This window comes from Porites lutea, chromosome 4 (assembly GCF_958299795.1).
Source record: "Porites lutea chromosome 4, jaPorLute2.1, whole genome shotgun sequence".
Lineage (NCBI taxonomy): Eukaryota > Metazoa > Cnidaria > Anthozoa > Scleractinia > Poritidae > Porites > Porites lutea.
The window spans coordinates 22817505-22841005 of NC_133204.1; the positions used below are offsets into that span (position 1 = coordinate 22817505).

Sequence of the window (23501 nt, forward strand, 5' to 3'; positions counted from 1 at the left end):
CTTTCTTCATAACCAGCTGGCGTTGACCACATTTGCGATATCCGATAAATGTTATCAATGCTGCATGGATGAGCACCAGAAAAAGGAATGTAAACCGAGAAGCCCTGGGGCGAGGTTTCGTTTTCATCGACGGATGACATTCGCTAGACTAAATTCCCCCTTATATCCTACACTTGCCTAGAAACAGGCAAATGAAGACTAGAACTTAACGTCGATTGGGGTAGGTATACTTGCCTGTAAAATATTAATTACTTTAAATGAAAACGCATCAATTATTGTATTCGGCTTTCGTATGATTATAACACCCTCCTCGATCTGCATAATTCTTCAATAACCATTTCATTTTCTCATTCTTTTTATGCTTTAGGATTTATAGTCAGAGCTTCCGTACAGCCGCCTTCTCCCTACTAGCCTGCTGGCAAGCGCAAATAAGGGAGGGGAGGGGGGGAAAGCGCGAAAGGGAGAGGGGAAGGGATTCCTTACCCTCTCTCCCCAATTTCCCCTCTTTTCTCCATCCTTCCAATCCCCTACCCTTATGTAGGCTGTATCGCCACATAGTTACGAGTTGTTTCTATCTGGTACCTTACTAGTTACCAGGCCAAACTCAGCAAGGAAGAAAACACTAACAAATCCACGGTATGGCTGGTCCCTTACACATGTGCACAGCCATATATCCCGGGAAGTCGCAGCCAACGACAGCTGTTTCGTCTTTATTTAGACTCGTCAGCATGGCTGCTTATGCTTAAGATACTGTTAATACCTCTGAGTTTGGTAGTGCGTACTTTCTCGCTGAATTTTAGTCCTGTAGTAACTATGCCTCCTCCCTCCGAAGTACAAGTGATTTGCTAATGAAACAAATATGACATCAGCAAGGCATCAGCCAGAATCGATACTAAAAACAGACTCAAAAGATGATGGAAATGAAACCGTTCATTCTTAGTCTCTTTTATGCGGTCTTACACGTGCGCAGCCGTTTTTGGTTTCGTCACGCAATGTTGTGGGTAGGAGAGCACTCAGTTATTTACTTAATATGATTTTTTTTCTCCTCTGTTATTTGTGCAGAAATTCATAATTTTCGATTCTAGTTTGTGAGCTTTGGCATTAATTTCCACGTAATCTTATAAAATTCGAAGCAGTGTTAGTAGCTTAATACACCACTTACTCCTGGGCCATAAGCAGAACATCAGCGAGAAAGATCTTTGAAAAGTAGCGCCGGGGACATAAGTGATAAATAGGACCTAATCAGAAACTGGATGATAATTGATCTGGTCATTTCTCGGGATTCTTTGTTTATAGCGTTCCATTAGCAGTTATTTTGAACGTGAAACTTTAAAAAAGAAGAAAAAAAGAAATTTTCCTCCATTTCGGCTGAAACAGGGCATGTGACTTGGTTTGACAAGTGAATCCACCCTTTTGTTACCTTTGCGCAATTCCGATTTCGTACATGCAAAAACTTTGCTGTCTCCTGATTTTGCAATTCAGCGCCATCTACGACTGTCATTTACTGAATAGAACTCAGACGGGTTAAAAATTTGCCAATACCGAAAGCGACGCTTATTTTATAATAAAGGAACTTGGACAATTTGCTCGTCAGGTATAACAGGGGAGAATGCTTTCCTCTTTAGTATCCGAGCATGTGCAGAGACCCAAAACCAATACAGGGTGCGTCTTTTAATTTTCACGAAGTAGGGAAAGCTAGGGACGGATTTCCACTGACGCGAAATTTACATGTAAGTACGCATGCAAATTTTACACGCGTAAATAAAATAGAGGCAATGTATGGAAAGTCGCGCGTAAACGTAAAAGTTGAGCGAGGTTCAACTTTTTTTTTTCCCGCGTCCTTGCCTCTATATATATATTTTTTTTCCGCGAGTAAAATTTACGTGCATACGCACGTGAAAATTATGCGACAGTGGAAATCCACCCTAACGTGAGTCATAAAAAGGTAATGGTTTTGTAGTTACAGGGTATTATCCTTTCTTTCGTTTAACTTTATTGACTCACCTTGCTTTTTGTAGCGCCACGAATCCTTGATGTAAAACAAATGAGACTAAAACCCAATCTAGCTGACAATGATAGCGCAAATACAATCTGACTGAGCAAATACCTGCTAATCTAAAGATTGTTTTTTAAAGACATGTGACATCTTTTACACATTGTAAACTGTTGGTTTCGAAGACAAGCGTTTACTTTTCTAAGTCACTGTTACTACACTAGCTCTACAATTATTTACAAAAAACATAAAGGATGATTGAAATCTCTCTGCTTCCGTGACGAAGTTGATGCAAGGAGATGAAACGATTTAACCAGCTGAGGTCAGAGTTCCCCTCCAATATAATCTGTCACGTCCCTGGAATTTAACTAAAAATGGTGTCATTTCCTATTGCACAATTTGACGGTGAACCTCTTGTATATAAACTGATAAGCGATTGCTATAGACCTATATCTACAGTGAGGTTATCGCATGCGTAGTATCATTTGCTCGGAAAGTAGGAGTTAAGTATCACATCTGATTACTATCGAATTACATTGTCCTGAAAGACATGAAATATTTCTCCCCATTTCTCCTGACAATTTTTCTGAGCATTGCACTTTTCAAGGAAATTATTTGTGCCGGTAAGTTAAATATGTAGCCTTAGTTTTTGCGTGTAATTGCAGATTTGGCAGTATCACGGGGGAGACTTCTCTGTGATTGGAAACTTTGCAATGACAAGAGTTACTGATTATAACCTTATGCCACGATGCGATTTCAAAAGTAAGCAGCTATCGCTTTACTAAAAGTCTACTATGTCTTATTGTTTGTAATTTGAGTGGTACATTTCGAAGTCGATAATCTTGCTTTCAGTCTGAAGCACTTGTCTCTCAATTAATACTGAGCATTTAAGACGGAGCAGGAGAAAAGAAAGTTAAGACTGATACTTTCAAACGTTTTTCAAACATCATGGTGCCAGAGATTTAGAATCGCTTTAACAAACTACCGAAGTAGAAAAGTGGGATTGTTGGCACAATTCAATGATAAAGAAAATTCGACTTAAATGAATTGGATTTATTTTTATTTTGTTTTGTTTTGTTTTCTCTTCAGATTATGAAGTGCAAGTAACAACGGGAAACTCGTTAGGTGCAGGGACAGATGCGAAAGTGTACATAAAGATATTCGGAGCGAAGGAATCAACCGCTGAGCGTGAGTTGGAAGCCATCCATAAAGATCCTTTTGAGAGGGGAAAGTCAGTATTTGAGTTATTTTAATGATCTAGCTCTTTACGGTTAGAAGTTTTTTTTTTCTTAACAAAAGCATGTTAACAAAAATAATTTTGGTTCCTTGATGGAAGTTTTCTCTTTAAATATATCAAAACGGCACATGAGTTTCAACGCTTTTCTAATATTTGCACTAGTACTCATATACATATTTCACTGAACTCATAGCAATGAGAATTTACCTGGATATTTGGTTCAAATTATTTGGACTTCATTGGCCTTTTCTGTATAGGATCTGGATTATTGATGGTCACATGATCATGAGTGATCACGTGATCACTGAAGAATGGCGTGAAACGCCAAAGGCCTTGGCCCTTGAAGCGAAGGATTTGATTTCTCTGGTCTCCAGTCAAGATAATCTTTAAAATTGTTAGGGATAATAGAATATTCTGTTCAGAAAAAAATACCGCTCCGCTTTTTAACTATCCACAACCTATAAAGACGAAAACTGATATTTTAGTTTTTAAAACGACTCTCGATATTGTTCATCTTATCATAACTAGAAAAGACACCTTCTACTTAAGAAATACAGCCGACGTTGGAACAATTACAGCCATTGCCATCAAAAGAGACGAATCCGGATGGTTTCCTAAATGGCAGCTTGCACGCGTAAGTCGTGAACCTTTTATGTCGAAGTTTTCACACCTTTCAAAATAGCCATTTTATTTGTATGCGCGAGGTACGAGAGAAAACAAGAGAATCAGTGTTTAAAGCCTTGATGTGGCACATGAGTAGCTTGCGAGCAGGCTCAGAGCCTGATCGGCCGGGAAAATCAGTTTTGCCGGCCATTCTTCTGTGGTCTACATTTGTCAGTGGTATCAACATTTTTTAAAAATCTTATTGTAATCCTTACCAGGACTATCCCTCAACCAATATAATTTGTTTGCTTGTTCGTTTGTTCCTTTATTCTGCAGGTTTTTTGTAAAGGCAACTAACTCTCGCAAATGGTCACTTTTTGATTACAATGGCTGGACTAAACCAAATGTTTGGTTTACAATAAAAGGTACAGCTTCGTATAAAAAATCGGAATGAAATACATAAAATTAGCTAGAAGGAAAGTTCCTCATTTTCTTTGAAGGCCAAGTTAAACATCTATAAAATTATCAGGGGTACAAACGAAGTCCTTAGTAGTTGTGTTATTTCAAGGAGAGTATGATCGGAGAGCTAGTTATGTTAGGCCAACTCTTATGGTTTTTATTTTGTTTGTGTAATTTTATTTTGATGGCGAGGCAATTTTTTCAGCCAATTAACAAGAGTAGTAATGTCAACAAGAGAAATCATTGCAAATTACTTTCATAGTGAATCATAACTATCAATTGGTAACAGAACTTTAATCAACGAGTATGATTACAGGCTGAGTTTGACTCCACTCATTCCTAATCAATACAATGTTATTTTCTGAGTTTATCGTAAGAAGGAGGGAAGCAAATGCTTTTGAGGTTTTCAAAGATACCGCCCATCTCTGATTTCTTTTAGAATTAGAGTTGATTAAGTGAAAAACATCTTACGAGGAAGACGTTTCTCAGTTTTCAGTAAGTGATACCGATGACTCGGCACCCGAGTGCCTGTGTCACCGAATGAATGAAAAACCTCATTCTTGTATGTTTACGAGCATAAAATTCATGATCACATTTATAGTCTGTCATTGGAAAACTCCTGTTCACCTCTTATCCTCAATTTAGTGTTGGTGCCACTTTTATCCGTTTGGTAACGCCTTCCCAATAAAGAACAGACAAGTTATAGGTCGACTAATCTAAGGTTCTCTTCCAGTTACCTGTGAACCTGGCTTTCGAAAAAATCAAGCAAGTGGAATTTGCGAGGGTCGTAAGTAACCTTCTAGTTTTTAGTATTAGAATTTCACAAGCTTTATCATTCTCTCTTGGCTTTATTTATGAAGTTGCGACATATTTTTCAAGTCGAATGTACAGAGTTTATCCTGGTTTAAGGCCTGGGTCAAAGGCGTGTTCTGAGCATATGAATGAATGGCAATATAAATGAATTTTTCCCCAAAAGTAAATCTTGAGGTTTTTTGTGCCATAACGTTTAATTATGGTCATGTGACATGTAACGCGACCAAAAATTGAAAATAAAGGAAATTGGTGAATTGGTGGCGAATTTGCTTTGTTTAGATAAACAAAGGATAAACATACCTAGCTTTCTACGTTTGGAATGAACGTACGTGAAGTTTAAAATTGAACTTTTAAGTCATTTAAAATTAAATTTGGGCATTTAAAATGACGTTTTCCCTCATTATTTTTTATTGAAGGGCAAAGGACGGGCATTCCAAACGTGAAGTGTTTGAAATATTTAGTATGAATTAGAAAAATGTTATTACTTGATTTCTTTTCTTAAACCGGCGACCAATTGATCAATAATTTACGATTTTTAGCAAAGTGGTCACGTCACATATCACGCGACTTATTAACGCAACATTTATACTTTAAAATTTTAAGGACAATGAGTTCTTTATGTGTGCCAAATTTGATTCAGCGCGATCATCTCTGCCGAAGTTACAGGCAATAATTCATTTTCCACAGGTAAACCCCTTAGTCCCAGGCCTCAAACTACTTGAGAAGTTCATACCCTACTAACGGGAACACCATTCTCTCATTGCAGCAGTCTGTGGTTCGAGACCAAGCACGCGATTATCAGCTGGCTCCGTAGCTCCACAAGGCGCCTGGCCATGGCAGGCGATGCTGAGATTCACACTTCATGATCGTCCAATGTTTTGTGGAGGGTCTCTTATATTGCCTCAGTGGGTGTTAACAACAGCGTATTGTGTTTATGGCAAGAAGGCATCAAATGTCTTTGTAAGGTACAAACCAAACCCAAATCTTTATATTTTTACTGTTGAAGCCCATTTTTCAATTTGGTGTGGAAAGCAGTTCATGCTAGTTTTCGCTTACTGTGCTTTGTTATTAAAAATTAGCCCTCTCTCCCCATCAAATGTATAATACGTTACAATTTCTACCATTCCTGATTTAGTCTGATTTGATATTCCCAACACAGACTGTCGGTTCAACTCTTGCACTAATTTTCTATGACGAGTTTATTTATCCACTTTCAATTGGCCCTTCTCCCTCATTTTTCTTTAAAAACTTAACTGAAAGAAAATATTAAACTTGATATTATGTATTAAGTTTAAAAAAATTCCATGTCATCATCCTTTCTTTGTCATTAATAGACATTTTCTTTTATTAACAGACTTGGGGCACACTACAGAGAGAAAACTATTGGCACAGAGCAAGACATCAGAGTGGAAAAGATATTCATACATCCCAAGTATCATGTGCCAAACCTTTTTTCTAATGACCTGGCGTTATTAAAGCTCTCGCAACCCGCCAGTTTATCAAATGGGACAAGTTTAGTTTGCCTGCCAAATAAGGAAGTGCCTTTGCCCACAAACCAATCATGTTGGATCACCGGATGGGGCTACTTAGATATTGTTTCAGGCGCCCTTCCTGAAAAGCTAAAACAGGCACAGATTCCGCTGGTCTCAAGATCCACATGCTCCACTGATCACCCTACGAGAATTATTGACGAGTCCATGCTATGCGCAGGGTCAAATATCACTAGGGTCAGCGGATGCCAGGACGATACTGGCGGGCCTTTGGTGAGAGAATTCCGAGGAAAATGGTACCTTGAAGGTGCATTTAGTTGGGGCGCCAACTGTGACCCACAGAAACCATACAAACATCAGATGTACTCTAATATTAGGTACCTTAGAGACTGGATTGATAACACAATAGCTGACAATCAGTACGCATGATGCCATATGTGAAACAGGATTGTTATTAATGATTTACCTCAATAGTGTGCAACCTTAAAAGGAATTCAGGTTCCTTTTTATTAAACGTAATACACTGAACACAGCACACATGTGGGTCTGTTGTACGTGTATCAGAACATCTCAAGTTTTGCTTAATTGCGTATAATTTTGCGGGATCAATTTTTTCCTGATGGGGTCATGAGATTTTATAGGATCAGGAATCACAATTTAGCCCCTAGAAAAAAAAACAGCTACTCCTGGGTGTGGCTCGCTCCAAGCAAAGCACTGCGCACTCGCAACCCGACATCAAGAAACGCAGATATGGAACAAAATGGAAGGTAAAGGCTGAAAAGGTCTTAAAGCCCACACAACCCAAGAAAAGGACCGTCTTAGGCAAAGCCTTAAGTTTAAGACATTTCTCAAATCACTGACTCAGTAAAACCCATTTCCCGGAGGTCAACTAAGCTTTGTTTATAATTAAACTGATGCTGAATCAAAGGATACTTGAACATATTTAGCTCATGGAATCGATAGAAGATTCCGTTCTACACTTTTTCGTCTGTCAACCAAGTATGCAGATGGGAAGAAGACATTTTATATTGGTTTTACGTATCCTATCACAGTGTATTTTCTAAATAAAAGTTCAAAAAATGGGCTTGCTACACATCTTCAGCTTGGGGAAGAGTTGTCATCAAAGCAAGAATGTTGTGTTGCACCGCGAGTGTAAGGTGAAATAAAACGTGAGCGTTGCTTTCCGTATCACCTATCTCAATTATGTGATAGGTGATTTAAAACTGTTAGCAACAACAACGAAAACAACAGATTTTGCAACTGAAGTTAGTCTCACTGAACCATCCGCCTCTGCCCAGTTTACTAGACAGGTTATATGGTCTGTGATTGGCTAAGAAATAAACTTAAACCAAAGGAATCATCAAAGCATCAGATTTCACTTTTAACCTTCAGCTATTATCAGTCTGCAACGTATTGAATGACTAATAAATAATTAAACTGAAAATGAAACTTTAGTCCAATATAAGATATATGGAACCCTTGCTAGCTTCCTCTTATTCATGTAGGTTTGTTTTACAAAAAAATGAAAAGAAATTTGCATTTGAGTGGAATTCGTTGACGCTCGAGATTTTGCCGGCTAACTTATGAGTGTAATATTGCGTCCACTCAATGCAGGTTTCAGCTTTTCACTCGCGTGTGGATTTGTGAAATGCATATGTGTGTACAACGTACATCATCACCGTTTTCTTTCGACTAATCTTTTATTCTTTTTTTTTTTTTTTCGATGTTTATAATTTTAAAATGTTTATGGGTGATTTTCTGAATATAAACTATATATATGACACTTTCTCAGTTGATTTTGGTGAACAGGCTACATTATTCAGGGTGAGCAAGCCGGCGATTCGTCTTCGACCGTCTGAGGATGGGTTGATCTTTTCAAGCAATTCTTACAACATTCTGTATTTTTTCTTCTATTTTTATTACTTTCTCTTTCCTCTACACTACTCAACGTATGCAAAAGTTGTTATTCAACCCATCGTGGTATACTTGGGTGTACTGGTTTATCCTTAATGTCCATCATATTACACACGGACGTACCCGTTTATCCAGTTTCTGAACTGCGCTACTCGTGCAAACACAGTGTAGCGCTCTTGAGCAGAGCATCTTGGGGATCCCCAGCTTACAGCGCCTTGTAAAAACCATTTTCCATTGGCTGACTGGCAGACGTAAGGACCACCGCTGTCGCCATGGCAACCACTCAAGTTGGTTCCTTCCTTGCCTGCGCAAATCATTTGGTCGGTGATTCTCAGTCTGCCTGCGCCTACAATAAAACATCAACAAAAATTAAATCAGAGACATAAGATAAACCGTTTTTTGCCTACTGGTAAGAGTAGGCTTACATCTTTGCCACGTAGTTGTACTAAGGCGATGACAAAGATTTTCCAAAATTTTTCTGCCGTTTACCGTGTCTCCTGGGAAAGAGGGAGTCTACATTTTTTACGACTACGGGTGCAGCTAATTTATCTGACTCATACAAAGATATGTTGTATCTTACGGTCTGTAATACTTGGGAATTGGAAAAAGTCGTTCCATTACATTCTTTGATTTTTTTTTTTTAATGTATCTTTATAGGTGAAAAACGCTGCAATCCATTTATTTTAACGTTCGAGCGCACTAAAGATTACACAATTCTAGTCTTTTTTTGTTTCTTTGTGTATTTTTCCCACTCGTTATCCTCAGTAGCTTATCGGGTAAAAGGCAAAGCCTAGGCAAAACATTGTTTCTCAATGTAATGGGTCTGTGTTGGTGCATTTCTTTCCTCGATCACTGGATACGTCTTTGCCTTGTAACTAAGCCACATAGATACTCAGATTTTGAATCAGTAAAATAAGGCAAGATATTCGCATTTCCGACTTTGTTCATGTACCGTGTGGCATTACCTGGTGATGCGGCCAGTTTCTTCGCGCAAATATCGTTTGCTACTGGAGGCAGCACGGCCTGCTGCAAAATACGATGTGAGGATCCCGGATGCTTGATCTTGCCCCAGCCTGTAGGTTCAAAAATGATATTTTGAAGTAGAAAATCCATGAAAAGATTATTGGGGAAGTACCTCTCGTTTCTGCACGGTTAAAACAACTTTTTTACACATAATGCATGATCCCTTCAGCTTAGTTTTGCAGAAGATAGAAATATGTCATTAGTCCCATTTGAAAGCAGACATGCGCAAAACTAAGTCACGAAAGAGGACCTGTTCATGATAACAATCAAAGAGATTAATAAACTTTCTGAGAAACTAACAGTAATAAAGAAAATTACGAAACAAAATTCCGTTTTCATTACCTGTAATATAACATTTAGCAGAAGAAGGAACGTTTTCCTGGTGTGCAGGCAAGCAGACTGTACCAACTCTTGCACTTAATTTGGCTGGTCGTGCAAGCTGTATCAAGGCGATATCGTTGTTGATTGGGCTTGGATTGTTATAGCCCGGATGCCTGATTACTCTTTTTCCTGGAATATCCTCTTCAGTTCCTTCATTGCTATATCTGTCATGGTCTCCCAGTCTAATAGTGTAATACGAGCCTGATCTGGTTTAAAAACAAAATTAAAAGATCGATCACTCGGAGAGCCCAAAGAGGTTCATTAGCCGATGGCATTTTTAACTGGGTGTCTGCTGCTCTTTCATTATTCATATGATTATAACTTTTCTTTTCACCGGGTCAGTGTTGTTGTGCAGCTTACAAACGAGGAGCTGAATAGTCTGCGAGGCACAGACCTAGGGAGAGAAGCGACGACCGGAAAAATACGTCTTCGCTTCGCAGGCCAGGAGCTGAAGGGTTCGCTGACGATTTTCATTTGTGTCAGTCATCAATTTGTTTGCAATATCAAAAGTATTTTTTGTGCAATGTCTCTTTCCACTCAAGATACAACAAACGGCTCCCGCGACATGTTTTTTGGGGTTACCCAGATAGAAGGCGATTAGAACTCCTACTATATCTTATCAATTATTCATTGTACAGTCAAAGTTTTTGAATTACTATACTGACCCAGCGGAAAAGTGCTTATACAATCTCCGGATAATCTGCATATAAAAAACGTTCGTGATGATGCTTACAAGGATGAAATGCAGTGTGCCGCTGTCACAATCCAGTCAGGAGCAATTAAAGATCCACCGCAGCTAAACGACTTTGAGCTTCCCCTCAGAAGAGCGATCTTAACAAAGTAATAAGAGCAGAAAAACTCTTAAAAGAGGGCTTTTAAAAACATTAAGTAAATGATTAATTGTTTCAGCTGAAGGTCATACTTTGGTTTTGATTTTGGTCAGCCTTGAAGGGGTGATGAGTGAGTGAAGGGGGAATTTCACATCTACGTATAAACACGTAAACTGCACCCTAATTGAGCCCTGGGATTATACCGATCTTAGTAAAGGGTTTTAGGAGGGATTACAAAGGGAGGGGCTTATATCCGAGAGGGCTTATTACCGGATTAGAAAAAGCGCTTTGAAACAAGCTAAAGCAGTGCTGATCAAAATACGTTTTGCATTGGTTTTTGATTAAGCTTCATAACGTCATAATAGAAAGAACTCATTTCAATACATTTGGAGCTTACAATAGGCAGTATGTTTTGTTTTTGATGGGTCTTTAACTGGCCGGGGGGGGGAGCTTATATGAGTGGGGGGGCTTTTAGATGGCAGTTTACCCGACGGTAGATATAAACAGTCGACTCTCTTAACATTATAAGACAGACTCTATAAGACGGTATCAGGGGCACTCAACGGGTACTGATTTCGGTAAATATTTGTTCGGAAGGAAGGTCGGATAGAATTTTCGAATAATCGGAATATATTCTTCGGCTTTTTCGGCATTCTGTTTCGACCATTCCTCAGAATAAACTAAGATTTTTTACTTTTTTCCAAACAGAGCAAAGGTTTCTGTCTTGCATGGCTTTTAGCGTTTACGAAGTCGTTCGCGTGGCTTGTCTGTCGCGTAGTTGGTTTGTTTACCGGGCATAAACAGATTTCCAAGATATTTCGGAAATGTTTGAAGATCGAAGAGTACTAGGAATGTCGCAACCACTTTTAAAGACGGTCGACAGTATGTAGACGGTGTCTGTCTATAAGACAGCCGTTTGAGCAACGGACATTTAGAATTGGTCCTTTGAGGTTCTGCGCATGCAGTCTATATCTGTACCCGTTTTCAGACCAAAAAAACGCAAAAACCCCACCCAATTGGGCGGCACATACCTATATGGCGTATATAAGGGAGTCCCCCCCCCCGGATTCATTATGTCATACTAAACAAAAATACACAAAAATACTAACGATCGCTTTCTTTACAGAATAAAGGTATAATAAGTGTGTAGTGTTTCACAGAATAAAGTCATATCATATATATCCAATTCCGAATAAGCTAATATCAGGAGTCCATAAGGGCTCCTGCTAATATAGAATACCATCATCACTTAATCAGAACAGAAACTCCAAAAAACGGCTGAATTCTTCCTGTTGAATATTGCCTTTTTTGGCCAGAATGAAAAGCTTATCCATAACCTAACGACTGCAGGACACGATGAAAGAACTGAACTTCAGTGCGTCATTTTAGCTCAGAACCACTCGGCTACACCAACTCGGCTAAATACATGTTGCGTCTTTCAACATGCATGATAAGGTGATCGAACGGTGAGCTTATCCCTATCTCTTGGTCGTACAGCCGTGTTGTGAGAAGTTAAGACCGTGTAGCCAAGTCGGGAAACAAATTAACTTTTATTTGAAATATAATTGTACTTCAGTTAAAGCAGCGTTACTCAGGCGTTTAAACTTCTTTCAGCAATTTCCTCTTTCCTTAAGTTTGTTTTCTATTTCTTCGGTCGTCATTCAATATTAAACACCGCTAAAATAAATTTGTTTCGAAAACTAATAAGATAAATGATAGTTACCTGCCAAGGCCAATTTCCAGGTTGAGCATCAATTCCACCGATGACACGGGTAACAGGTGATGCACCGCATGAACCAGGTACGACTATTCAAAGTATAAATATACTGAATTAAAAATTCAATCGAGACAGTGTTCAAAACTTTGAATGTACAGTCAACCTTCTGCCCTAGATGGACACCCGCTTCTGATGAAATAATTCCTGTTAAAACGAGACAATTGCTTTTTTCAGCGCCCATTATTGAGAAAAAGGTCATCCTTCTTGTCTGTGATCACCTTAGCGACTAAAGTGGCAAAAATCTCTAATAGCCTTTTTTACCACAATCATTTGTGAGACATTTTGAAGTTCCTAATAACAAAACGCTGTACCACAACTTTTTGAGTGCATCTTTGTTTGCGTATATGCAGACGCCTGTCTGCTTGTTTTTCTCTTCACGAGAAGCCTTGAAACTTAATCGAACTAAAACCCATCCTGTCGACAACCTGAGGGCCTAGAAGTACTAAGCGCGCGGTCTCGATGCGACTGATTCGGATTAATGATTATGAGAGTATCAAACAAAGTTCACAATATCGACGCCCATCCATGTTGCAATAAAACTTGCGCAACACGTTGAATTACTTGCATACACTCCCTTTTTATATAAGAATGTTGTTTCTCCGGCCCAGGCTGAAAATTCTTATTTTTTCTTCCGATTTTAGGCTGAAAATATTCTCGTATTACTCTTAAATTATAGCTTACGACATTTCCGTCAATTTAGAATATATTGGGGTATCAATTATAGTAGGAGCAGGTTTTCTCGTTTTCTTGGCAAGTTTTACCGTTTAGAGAATGGAATAAGTTGAAAACATATAATTATATTGTATTTAAGTTTTTGAACACACAAAATTATATCCTTTTTAAAATCTTAGCCTCGAGTTTATTCTTAAAATATTCTTAAAATTTCGCAAATTTCAACCTCGATATTTTTATGAAATATATTCTTATAGAAAAAAAGAGTGTATCAGAAAAACAGAATTAAGTTGTTGATATTTGCCTCTCTCCTTTGTCGGTTTGTTGTGTCGTCGGGAGGATGGGGACCGGGGAGAAAGAAAAATGAAAGTGCCCGGAGGACGATGGGAAGGGTAAAGAGAGAAAGGGAGGCTCCCGCCTTCTCCCACGTCCCAACGCCCACTGCGCGCTTACTAATTTTTTTAGAATTATTGCCATGTTTATTGGAATACCCAGCGATAGTCTCTGGGGAGGATAGAAGATAACTGCTATAACAATCTAAACACACATGGCTAACCTGTTGGTCCAAGTGTTGGGGTAGGGGTAGGTGTGGTAGGTATCACACTTCCACAACTGCCTGCAGACAATAATATATCATCTATAGCAATATCTCCTGTCCAAGACCTGCCACGAATTCCTTCAATCTTGAGCTATAAGAAATAAACGCAGACTTTCGTCAGTAATCAACATAGCTACTGTTAGATCTGTTTCATTCGCCCACCTCATCTCGTTCAGACTAAACTGCGCACAAAGGAGGATCTAGGGTCGGGGAATGTGAATTCATAAGGCTTAGCTAGGCTTATTTGAAACGTCTTAGCACGCTACATCATGGCGCACGATGTGCTTCACGACTATACCATTTGCTTGTTCTTTCAATTACTATTTATCATTGTTATACTTTATTTTCTCTCCTTAGTTTTAAATAATTCTCAAGTAAAAAGGGAACCATGTAATCACAGTTAACTGGAATAGAGTGGCATGCATCCAGTGGGGCGTCAGTAGAGCGGTCATATTTCTGTGTGCTTTTATATTCCGTACACTTAAAGAAAGACTGTAAATAAAATCGGTCGAAAGTGCTTTATCCAGACGCGTTGCTCACATCAGTGAAGAATTTGAAGCAAAATGAAAAATTATTTTCCATTAACTTACGTCTACCGATCTTGTGATTGGCACTTCAGCCTTCTTCCATGCATTTCCTTGCTGGCCAACCTTGGACCAAACTAAAGCGCCTCTGTTGTAAACGTTGAGCCTATTAATGTATCGTCCGTACATATGATAGAAAAACGAAAGACACATAGGTTGTTGATAAGAGCCACCCTTCAACGTAAGAACTGCTTTGTCATTTGGACGTCTAGGGCTAGATGTCTCAATGTAGATGTAATAGCCTGCGAAGAGAATAAGATTAGCGTCCAGAAAGATTAGCGGGTTTTTAGCGTAATGAGCAGTTTTCAACTTTCCCTGTCGCTACTTTTCTGTAGAAAGCTTTTTAAGGATGGTCTCAGTTTGTTAACCGTCAGCTGTCAAAAGGCCTAAAACTTAACCGTCAATCGTCAAAAGTGCAGAGTAGTATTAACCGTCAAAACGGTTCAGTGTATTCAGCTGATTTTTACGGACTTCTGACTTCTGATCCGGGGGGGTACTCCCTTACAAGAGGCTAATGGAGATGTGCCGCTGGATGGGGTCGACTTGAGTGACTTTAATGGGGTTGCACTTTCAATAGAGTTACTAGGATGGGGTCACAAATTTTCGGATTTTTCGGGTAAGTAGAGATTCAAATGGGAAGATTCTCGGTTACAAATTCAGAAAGTTGTTGTTTATTAAATTTAACAATAAGCTCGCATTGACCGCATCACATTCCGCCGCTTGAAACCACGTTGATAAGGTAGATGCATAAACAGAAAGTGACTAAGTTGGGATCGCGAAAATTACATTTTCCAAAAAGTGAATAAGACGGGGTCTATAATTGGAAAGAATAGACTATAATGGGGTAGGAGCTCTGAGAGGCCAGCGGCACATACCCAGCAAACATTAACCCAAGTACCGCCCCCCACCCCCCACCCCCCTTCCCTCCGGGCTTCTAATGTCCTGAAGAATCTCTAAACTGGAAAAACTAGTTCCCATGTTCTCAAAAACACTCTCTTGACATTACAAGACCTTACAACTAGCTTAATTAAACCCTTTGACGACTGCTTTGGTCGTTTTCGTTCCATATGGAGCGATGTGTATTTTCCTTCCTGGACAAACGTGCGACAGGTGTTACAAAGTGCGACAATTTTATTACAAAGTGCGACGGAACAGACCCATTTAACTTTCGATTAAAGCCTAAAAGCAACAAGCAACAACGTCATCAAAGATAGATCTTTCCACCGATACCTCGTTTTGGATATTCTGACCGATCCTAATAGGGTTACCCTTACAAAGAAAAGTAACATTTTAAGGAAAAATCCACTGCCAATTTCGCTGTTTACCCGGTACTTCTCTTTGAAAATTAAATTTGCCTCTTTTCTTGAAAAGTTAGCCAGCTACAATTTCATGCAAAATATAGACAATGTAAGTCCAAATTTTGGCTCCTGTGCATACGCGAAAAACAAAAAAAGCTGTTCAGTCGGAAAATACACCTGTGTCCACTTGTTTGTCAAGTGGATAGAGCGTCCGCCCGGTGTTTGAGAGGTCGGTCCAAATCCTTTCGGGTACTCAGATTTGTTCTTTGTCCAACGCTTGTGACATGCTGATTATTCCAATTTCACATATGCCTGTTTTGTTGCAAAACTCATTTTTAGCTATTCTTATGCTAATTAGCTGAAAACCATTCCAAAGATGAGGCATTTGTGAAAAATGCGTTTTTTTGGCTACTCGCCGGCCGTGACCAAAGGGTTAAGCAGTATTAAAAAAAGTGTTAGCTCTCAAGTAAGAGTATTCTTCTGACTTCTTGCACCAGTAAGCTCGCAAGAAAGTGCAAAGTTCCTGCCTAGTATAGAGCCCAAATAAGGGCTGAAGGAAAGACGTTGGTGCTTGGCTACCCCTTCCGGTTGGGTGACTCCATGAAGCAGGCGGCATGATTGTCGGCAGTTAGAATTATCAAGTACTGAACACCGGAGACCAATGTAAGGAGAGATTTTCCATGAATTCTTTATTTGCCTCGAATTTCATATATAGCTTTCAAATATTCGCTTTGACGTTGTTCTTAGTAATTCATACTGAATTTGCATAAAGAAGTTTCAGCTCCGCAAAAAGGCTCGTGCCATTTTTATTATCCTTTGTTTCATTTGCTTTGTGTTCGCTAAGTAATAATCATAGAAAAGCCAACAGTGTTCCTTAACAAACAAAAGTAATTTCTCGTTCTCTTTTCAATGATACACCGATTTTACTTCAATGTTGACTCTTGAAAGAATACCTAGTTTCTTAATAATGGTTTATTTGACTTCAGTCTATTTTTCGTGATTTAACTACCAGACGACATCTATTCATAGTAACGCCTTTGATACAGGTGTACCTCGTTCTAATTGCAACTTAGTTATATTTGTTTGCGAAAATATATTTCATTAAGTTGTTAGAAGTAATAACCGATTTTTGAATATGAAAGATTTTGTGGTCTTGCAATTTTAAAATTTGATCGGTTTTTGTTTAAGGTGAAAACTTCCAATTAGTCTGCGCTTGTCCTGTTTAAACAGCCGATAGCTGAACTTGCAATTTAATTCATATTGTAACACTTTGTACATAAACGCTGTTTTGCTGACCTGGCTAGATATTTGTCTCAGTACTTTTACTTTGTAAAATAGCAACAATAACAAAAGATTTCAGGTTAAAAATAGAAGTTGTATTTAGTTTTCATTTAACTCTAAGTGATTTCTGTTTATATTTCTATTGTATTCTTTTGTCTTCAATGGTTGTAAAAATCATATATAAGTAAGTTAGTTTTTACTGATTTTTCGATTACATTGCCGATTACATCGCCGATTATTTCGCCGTGTCCTACCCGAGTTATTGCTGTTGATCCGCCGAAGAATAAACGCTGTTGGAACCAAGTTTTGTTCTGTTTTATCTACTGCTGTACCAGTTAGTGGTCTGATCCCGGACCTCGAGAGAAGTGACGGCTCTTCCCCGCAAGCGAGTTGTCATTTGAGTCTAGTTTTCCCCAGTTTTATCGTGAGTCAAGCACCGAGTTCCCGTTGAGCCTTAAATTCGTTTCAAAGTGGAAAAATCTTCCGTCACACCAAACTGGGTCAGTAGCTTACCCTTAAAAGATATCCCCAGGGGCCCATGACTACTCACGGGCCCCTGATATCCCTAAGCAAGAGCTTTAGTAATTTAAATCCTACAAATAGAAAGCGGTTGAAATTTATTTAATCTTTTTCTTTGCCTCTCCGATCTTCTTGTCATTCACAGCCTCGCCGAAGGATACCAGGAGTATACCTAAACAGCTGAAGCCGCTTGCGTTTACCTCGTCTTCGCTTCAACAATCTAGAGCCACATTTAGCGAACGGAGGCTTGTTTGTGTTTCATTTTCTTAACACACTTTATAATGCTTTTAAAAGATCATATAATTAAACCTAACCTTTTCCTCCATGTCCACTTGATGGTCCTGTATTACTAGAGGCCGTTCTTCCTGATTTGCGTGTCCAGTCAAACTGATCCGATTTGCTCTGCCGCCATTCGCACAAATTCCTTTCGAAATCACAGGCAGGATCTGGGAAGTAACATTTCCATATACAATAGCTGAGTTATTTTTTGCGCACTCGTGTGATTGTTTGAGATCTATATTGTCCCCGAGAGTATAGACTAATATGAGTTACTAATTGTGCAATTTGTTTTTCTTTGTTTTGCGGTCTTTCATTCTCTACAGTGGTATACTCAAACAAGTGAAAATTTCAAAAATTTGTGATTATGTAAGTGTCAGTAAAATGAAGTGAGCGCCATTTGTCAAATAAATTATGCTTAAATTACGCGCAAACCTTTACCAGTATATACTGTTGCTCATAAGGTGCGGTTTGAGATCTTACTGCAAATGAGCCAAACAATTGAAAGTGTCGGCGTAAATTGAACTGTAGTGTAGTCTGCGTAAGATATAACAAACTTGGTCAATAAAGGAGTTACTGTATCAACAAACTAGTACTTTTTTCCTATTCATGCACGAGCAATGCCCTTCATCCCGATAGGCTTATTTTGCATGTTTATGTGGGACTTTACTAAAACGGAGAACGGGAGACGAACCCGGGGAACGGGCAAAAAAAAAGTGGGAATAAAACAAAGAATTGTCAATCAAGTGACTGATACTTATTCTGTTCGGCGCCAGCGGATCTAGTTATACTTTTTACAGGTACTTACTGGCTGGTGGTTTGGTTGTAGGTGGAGGTGTAGGTGGGGGTGTTGGGGGTGGCGGGGTTGGTGGTGCTGAGGTTGACAAACGTGACGCTATAAAAATAAAAGTAAATTGTAAATGATAAACTTCTTTGCAAGATTTCGATTGGAAAGTCTTATTCTCAATATGCATTGCAAATTCTTTCATTTTTTTTTATCATTGTTTGTTGTTGTTATTATTATTATTATTATTATTATTATTATTAATCAATGAATGAAGGTATCAAATACAAGTAGTCGCTTTCAAGGGGTTAAAAATAATGGAAAGTTATAAGAAAGTCACCCAAAAAAGGGTCGAGGGTTCTACTAACTACCTTTTTTTAGCTTTGACTGACTTTTGTCTGGGAAAAGTATGGTGTTTTTGATCGGAGGTTCGAGAAACATTGTTGGAAATACGTTTGACTCGGTCGTATTCGTTTGTGAAAATTTAGATTAAAAATGGGTGAAAAGGTTTGTTATGTTTTTATTAAAAGAACCAGTCTGAAAAGACGCTTTTGTAAGTTTTTCTATGCTGGTAAAAGGTTTTGCAATGTTTAAGTCAAAAGTTCTGTACTTCAGGGTTATTCTTTTAAATTCCATTTCAGCATAAAAGTAGCTTGTTTCGTCATAATCGATATTCTAACAAAAGTCTTCCGTTTGTTGAAAAAGGGACGGAATTAAGAGAGCAAAGCCTGGACAAAAACTGTTATTAACAAAAACTCAATGACCGTATTGCCACTTGTTTCAGTCACTTAGCTAAATTTAGTACTTCCCGCCTGAATCTCAGAGTTAAAAATACCTTGGATACTAACCTTCAGCACTAGAAAGCGTTAACATCAAAGCCAGAACGGAGATCATCGACTTCATTTTACCAGCTAGTGTTTTGTTTCTGAGTGAGAGAGAACGCGAACTCGGTGAACGTAAGTTGTACTTATATTTATTTCTGTTTTCTAAATAATTCTAAATGATAGCTGTCATTGTGCTTCCAGCGTAAAGCGGTTTACCATTAGTTTATTTCTACAGCTTTAAAAGATTTCAAGGGTTCTTTTTTTGTCGCTAATGGTGCCTTAAAAGTGTTAACAAGTCTATATTAGGACAGATGTTTTAGCTAATTATCACAAGAAATTGAATTTCAAAAGGAGAGGTAAATTTGCGTCAGCGTCACTATTCATTGAAATATGAAGCACATATGAATGTTAAACTGACTATCGTAACGTAAAAGGAGGTACAAAAACAAATAAATGATCTTTTTTTCTTCAAAAATTGTAATCGTCCCTCAATCGTTTTCCTTTTTTTCATGCTGTCCGCTTATCGATAAGCCCTTCGCAACCTTAACAATGTAGATTATTTAAAACTAGTAATAAATAGAAATTTGTTGCATAAAAACATAAGTTGAAACTCGAGTCATGTCTGCCTAATCCCAAACAAAAAGGTGTTGAAATTTCAGACGAAATAACAAACATTTCTTTGCTTATTCCTCCTCCCACCTACAAACCTAGAAAAGCAAAAGTCAATTTTACTGAATTAGTTTTGTTTGAATTAGTTTCTCTATCAAACTATATCAAACATTTTTCGCTTTAAATTTCATTGAACTTTTAAAGTTTGTTCGATTAGCTTGTGAACGAAACAATCACTGTTGTTTAGAGTTAATCAACTTGTGTATTTAGCACAGGCAGGTGGTTCAGTTTTAATTACTCAAGAGAGTGGTAAAACGGAGACCTGCGAATTAAAACTGTCATCAATATAAAGCCATCATTTTACAACTCAATTCATATAAGTAACAATCATATTTTCTGCTTCGCATGCAGTTCAGTAATTGTTAGTTCAGCTTTTTCGCTCGTAATAGCACCAGCCTGAAGTAAACAGTCGAAATATATTCTTTAGCGTTTTTGCGATTGATTACTCATGAATTAAAAAACCTAAAAATTTAGAAAATAAACTAAATTTACAGCTTGTTTTTTGTTCTCAACTGTCCCAAATCTTAATTCTCATGCAGCTCTACGAAGTGAAATTTTCTATCTTTTTATCTATTCGACGGGGAAAGACTACAAGCTGTTTTCATTGCTGAAAAAATCTAATTCGTCGTAACTGTTCAGTCATGGATGCCTAAAATGTGTTTCATTTTGGCTGACCTCATCCTCGGAGACCCAGGGGCAGTCAGTCGGGCCGGGAGAAAAGGCGCGACGAAAGTTTTCAAGCACAGGCGGAAGAGCCCCTGGGTACCGACTCTCACCGGACCATTTCCAAACGGTCAAGTGAATGCTGGCTCCTGATTGGGCACAAAAAATGCTTTGTATTATTGTGCCCAATCGGCGAACATTTTTCTCGTGAGTTCTTTTCGTGAGTTCGTACACGATGGGTATTATGTCGCCACAGTTGCCCGGTTCGTTCACCAAGCTTGTGCGTACAAGGGAAACTTCCATTTTCTACTTTCCTAACCAGAAACGAAGGACCTACCGATGAGTCGAAAAGCGTTTCGGATGCTATCAGCAGGAACAATTCATTTTGCACTGAGAAAATTCTGTTTCTGACGGATCACAATGTATCGTAAATAATCAGATAATAGGAAGTTTAAGATGCGGCGGCGACGAGATAATAAAAAAGTAATAGCTTGACAAGGCAAAACAACAACTTTGCACGTGCATCACGCATTTTGCAGATTTCTTTGCCGTCACTGCACGACTACCACGTGAAGATGCCTAATTTCAGGTTTTGTGAAGGAGGTAAACAAACAATGACAAAATTTTCTTTCTCTTTATGAACTTGGATATGGTTGATAGAAAATCAGCTCCAGAAGAGTTCGCTTGCATTTGACAAAGTAAGCGAGTTGGGAGAATCACGATAGAGACTTGAAAAATGTGAATTCACTTTTCATGCGACGTTTTCGTGGCTGTCAGCTGTCGTGGAATCTTAAACTCCTTAAGATTTACGAAGGCATGATCGATGCAAGTATGAATACCTGTTGTAAGCTCAAGCTTGTATTTTTGGAAAAGCGTCTTTAGTTTTCGGGCAGACAGTGGTAGTCTTTACACTAGAGCCTAAATAAGCTAAGAAATATTTCAAGACAAGTAAGTTTTAATTACTTCAAGTAAAATAAAGCTTCACACACAACCGATTCTTTTTTACTTCAGGTTATTTTCCCACGCAACAAAATTAAGATTGATTGACATGTCTCGCCTTTCTCAAAGCTCAAGAAACCGCAAAACCGCAAGTCAGCTAAGTAGGTCATAAGGATGGTTTTCAAGTCGCTTGAAACTTTCTTGAACCGTTTCAACTTTCCGACTTTAATGAGATGCAAAGCAAAGTTACTTGAGATTTTACTTAGGCCTTCACACACCAATTTTTGGTTAAGTAAAACTTAGCGGCTCTTAAGTCTTACTTAACAGCCTAGTGTAAAGACAACCAACCAGTATTTTGAAATAAAGTGTTTATATCAAACTGAAAGTTTCCTGACTGCGTGCATTTCTTTCTTTGGTGCATGAGCCAGACAAGCCGTGATCGAGTCAATAGCTGTCGCGTCGTGTACGAACTCACGAAAAGAACTCAGGAGATGCTGTTCCCCGATTGGGCACAATAATACAAAGCATTTTTTGTGCCCAATCAGGAGACAGCATTCACTTGACCGTTTGGAAATGGTCCGGTGAGAGTCGGTACCCAGGGGCTCTTCCGCCTGTGCTTGAAAACTGACTGACTGCCCCTGGGTCTCCGAGGATGGGCTGACCTTGGCTCTATTAAGGAGACTCACGCCCATTTTTCAAAGTCTCACTCCTTCGTCTTTGATGCTTCATAACTTTGGTTGTACTGCATGTACTGAAAGCCACAAAGTGAAACAACATATAGTGTAACAATGAAGCTAATTTTAGAGTACGTTTTGTTGACACCGTCCCTTGCATAGCACCAGAAAAAAGATGAACTGAAATCTACAAAATACAATGTTTTCGAAAAGTACGATAATTCGTTTAGACTCGGATCCTCTAACTTACCAATAGTTTAAACCGTAGTTTTTACCTTAGTAAGGTTTGAGAAAAATCTATGAAACCTTTTTGAAACATTATAGTTTAAATGTTTTTCATCTCCCCAAATATTAAATGTCTTTTTCACTTTATGTTTTTATCACAATCCATAATTGGTTCTCAGTTCTTTCAATAGTGAAAATTGGCAAGAAATCGCTATTCTGCTATTTTTCAGACTCATGAAATACATGTGTATTAGAGAGATTGAGAGTCACGTTTACGACTAACGACAAACGTCAGATACAAGTTCAGAATTTCTCAGAATAGAAAATAAGCAGATAAAAACTGTCCAGAACAATTCTTACGGATAAAACTGGCGTGAAACTACTTATTTCTTTAGTATAAATAATAAACAGTAAACGACAATTAAGGGGAAAACGTGGTCACGAGGTACAAATAACCGTAGTGATCCCTTTGGTTGTTGGTGCGCTTGGTACAGTGAAGAAGGGTATGATAGAAAACATCAAGAAAGTATCAGAGAGAGCTACTATCACAGAGATTCAAAAGATCTCCATGCTGGGATCTACGCGAATCCTCAGAAAGGGGGTCAGTGTATGAACAGAATGATTGACTTGAGTGACTGACGCTCTAGGTGCATGGTTTGCGCCCGGCTGATGCACAAAAAGAACACCAGCAAAGACTGTGATAAAAGAGATAATAATAATAATAATCTTTTTAGAGGAAGCTCCTGTCACATTAGGGCCATTTATAAGAGGAAAAATAAGACGCGAACTTTCCGTATAAACGGCACATTTCGTCTAAAATAAGACGCGGCTTAGCTAAGACGCGTCTTATTAGATAAGACATGCTCGTATAAATGGTACAGTTCGCGTCTTATTTAAGACGCGTCTTATTTTTCCTCGTATAAATGGCCCTATTAAGTGGTTTTCAGGGAGGTCCTCTGACTAAGATTAAATAAT

General features: G+C 38.5%; 2 protein-coding genes across 7 annotated transcripts; one reads left to right on the forward strand and one right to left on the reverse strand.

Moving 5' to 3' along the window:
• The first annotated feature begins 2352 nt into the window (after positions 1-2352).
• On the forward strand, positions 2353-7130 carry LOC140932946 (CUB and peptidase domain-containing protein 1-like). 5 transcript variants are annotated; one of them, XM_073382454.1, is made up of 5 exons: positions 2353-2616; positions 3083-3224; positions 3759-3864; positions 5026-5079; positions 5872-6052. In XM_073382454.1, exons 1-5 carry the CDS (start codon positions 2544-2546, stop codon positions 5917-5919), a joined length of 423 nt encoding a protein of 140 aa, XP_073238555.1. In that variant the 5' UTR covers positions 2353-2543; the 3' UTR covers positions 5920-6052. The 5 variants fall into 5 exon arrangements, with proteins under 5 accessions (XP_073238555.1, XP_073238556.1, XP_073238552.1 ...); XM_073382451.1 differs by lacking the exon at positions 2353-2616 and adding an exon at positions 6460-7130 and having other exon boundaries at positions 3084-3224; positions 5872-6070; XM_073382455.1 differs by lacking the exon at positions 5026-5079 and having other exon boundaries at positions 2354-2616.
• Positions 7131-8499: 1369 nt separating this feature from the next.
• On the reverse strand, positions 8500-19503 carry LOC140932930 (chymotrypsinogen B-like). 2 transcript variants are annotated; one of them, XM_073382432.1, is made up of 10 exons: positions 19381-19503; positions 18557-18643; positions 17787-17918; positions 14381-14616; positions 13749-13881; positions 12467-12549; positions 10647-10744; positions 9875-10119; positions 9475-9582; positions 8500-8855 (listed from the first exon to the last, which is right to left on the reverse strand). In XM_073382432.1, the coding sequence occupies exons 1-10, from the start codon at positions 19433-19435 to the stop codon at positions 8617-8619; spliced, it is 1416 nt and encodes a 471-aa protein (XP_073238533.1). In that variant the 5' UTR covers positions 19436-19503; the 3' UTR covers positions 8500-8616. The 2 variants fall into 2 exon arrangements, with proteins under 2 accessions (XP_073238533.1, XP_073238534.1); XM_073382433.1 differs by lacking the exon at positions 18557-18643 and having other exon boundaries at positions 19381-19493.
• Between the last annotated feature and the right edge of the window lie 3998 nt (positions 19504-23501).

Excerpts from the sequence above, each read along its gene's own strand:
- LOC140932946 (XM_073382451.1), top strand. Across the intron at positions 5,080-5,871 it reads AAGTGGAATTTGCGAGGGTC|CAGTCTGTGGTTCGAGACCA; the intron begins GTAAGTAACCTT and ends CTCTCATTGCAG. Across the intron at positions 6,071-6,459 it reads GCATCAAATGTCTTTGTAAG|ACTTGGGGCACACTACAGAG; the intron begins GTACAAACCAAA and ends TTTTATTAACAG.
- LOC140932930 (XM_073382432.1), bottom strand. The coding sequence starts at position 19,435 with ATGAAGTCGATGATCTCCGTTCTGGCTTTGATGTTAACGCTTTCTAGT. Across the intron at positions 18,644-19,380 it reads AACGCTTTCTAGTGCTGAAG|CGTCACGTTTGTCAACCTCA; the intron begins GTTAGTATCCAA and ends TTATTTTTATAG. Across the intron at positions 12,550-13,748 it reads CCCAACACTTGGACCAACAG|TCGTACCTGGTTCATGCGGT; the intron begins GTTAGCCATGTG and ends TACTTTGAATAG.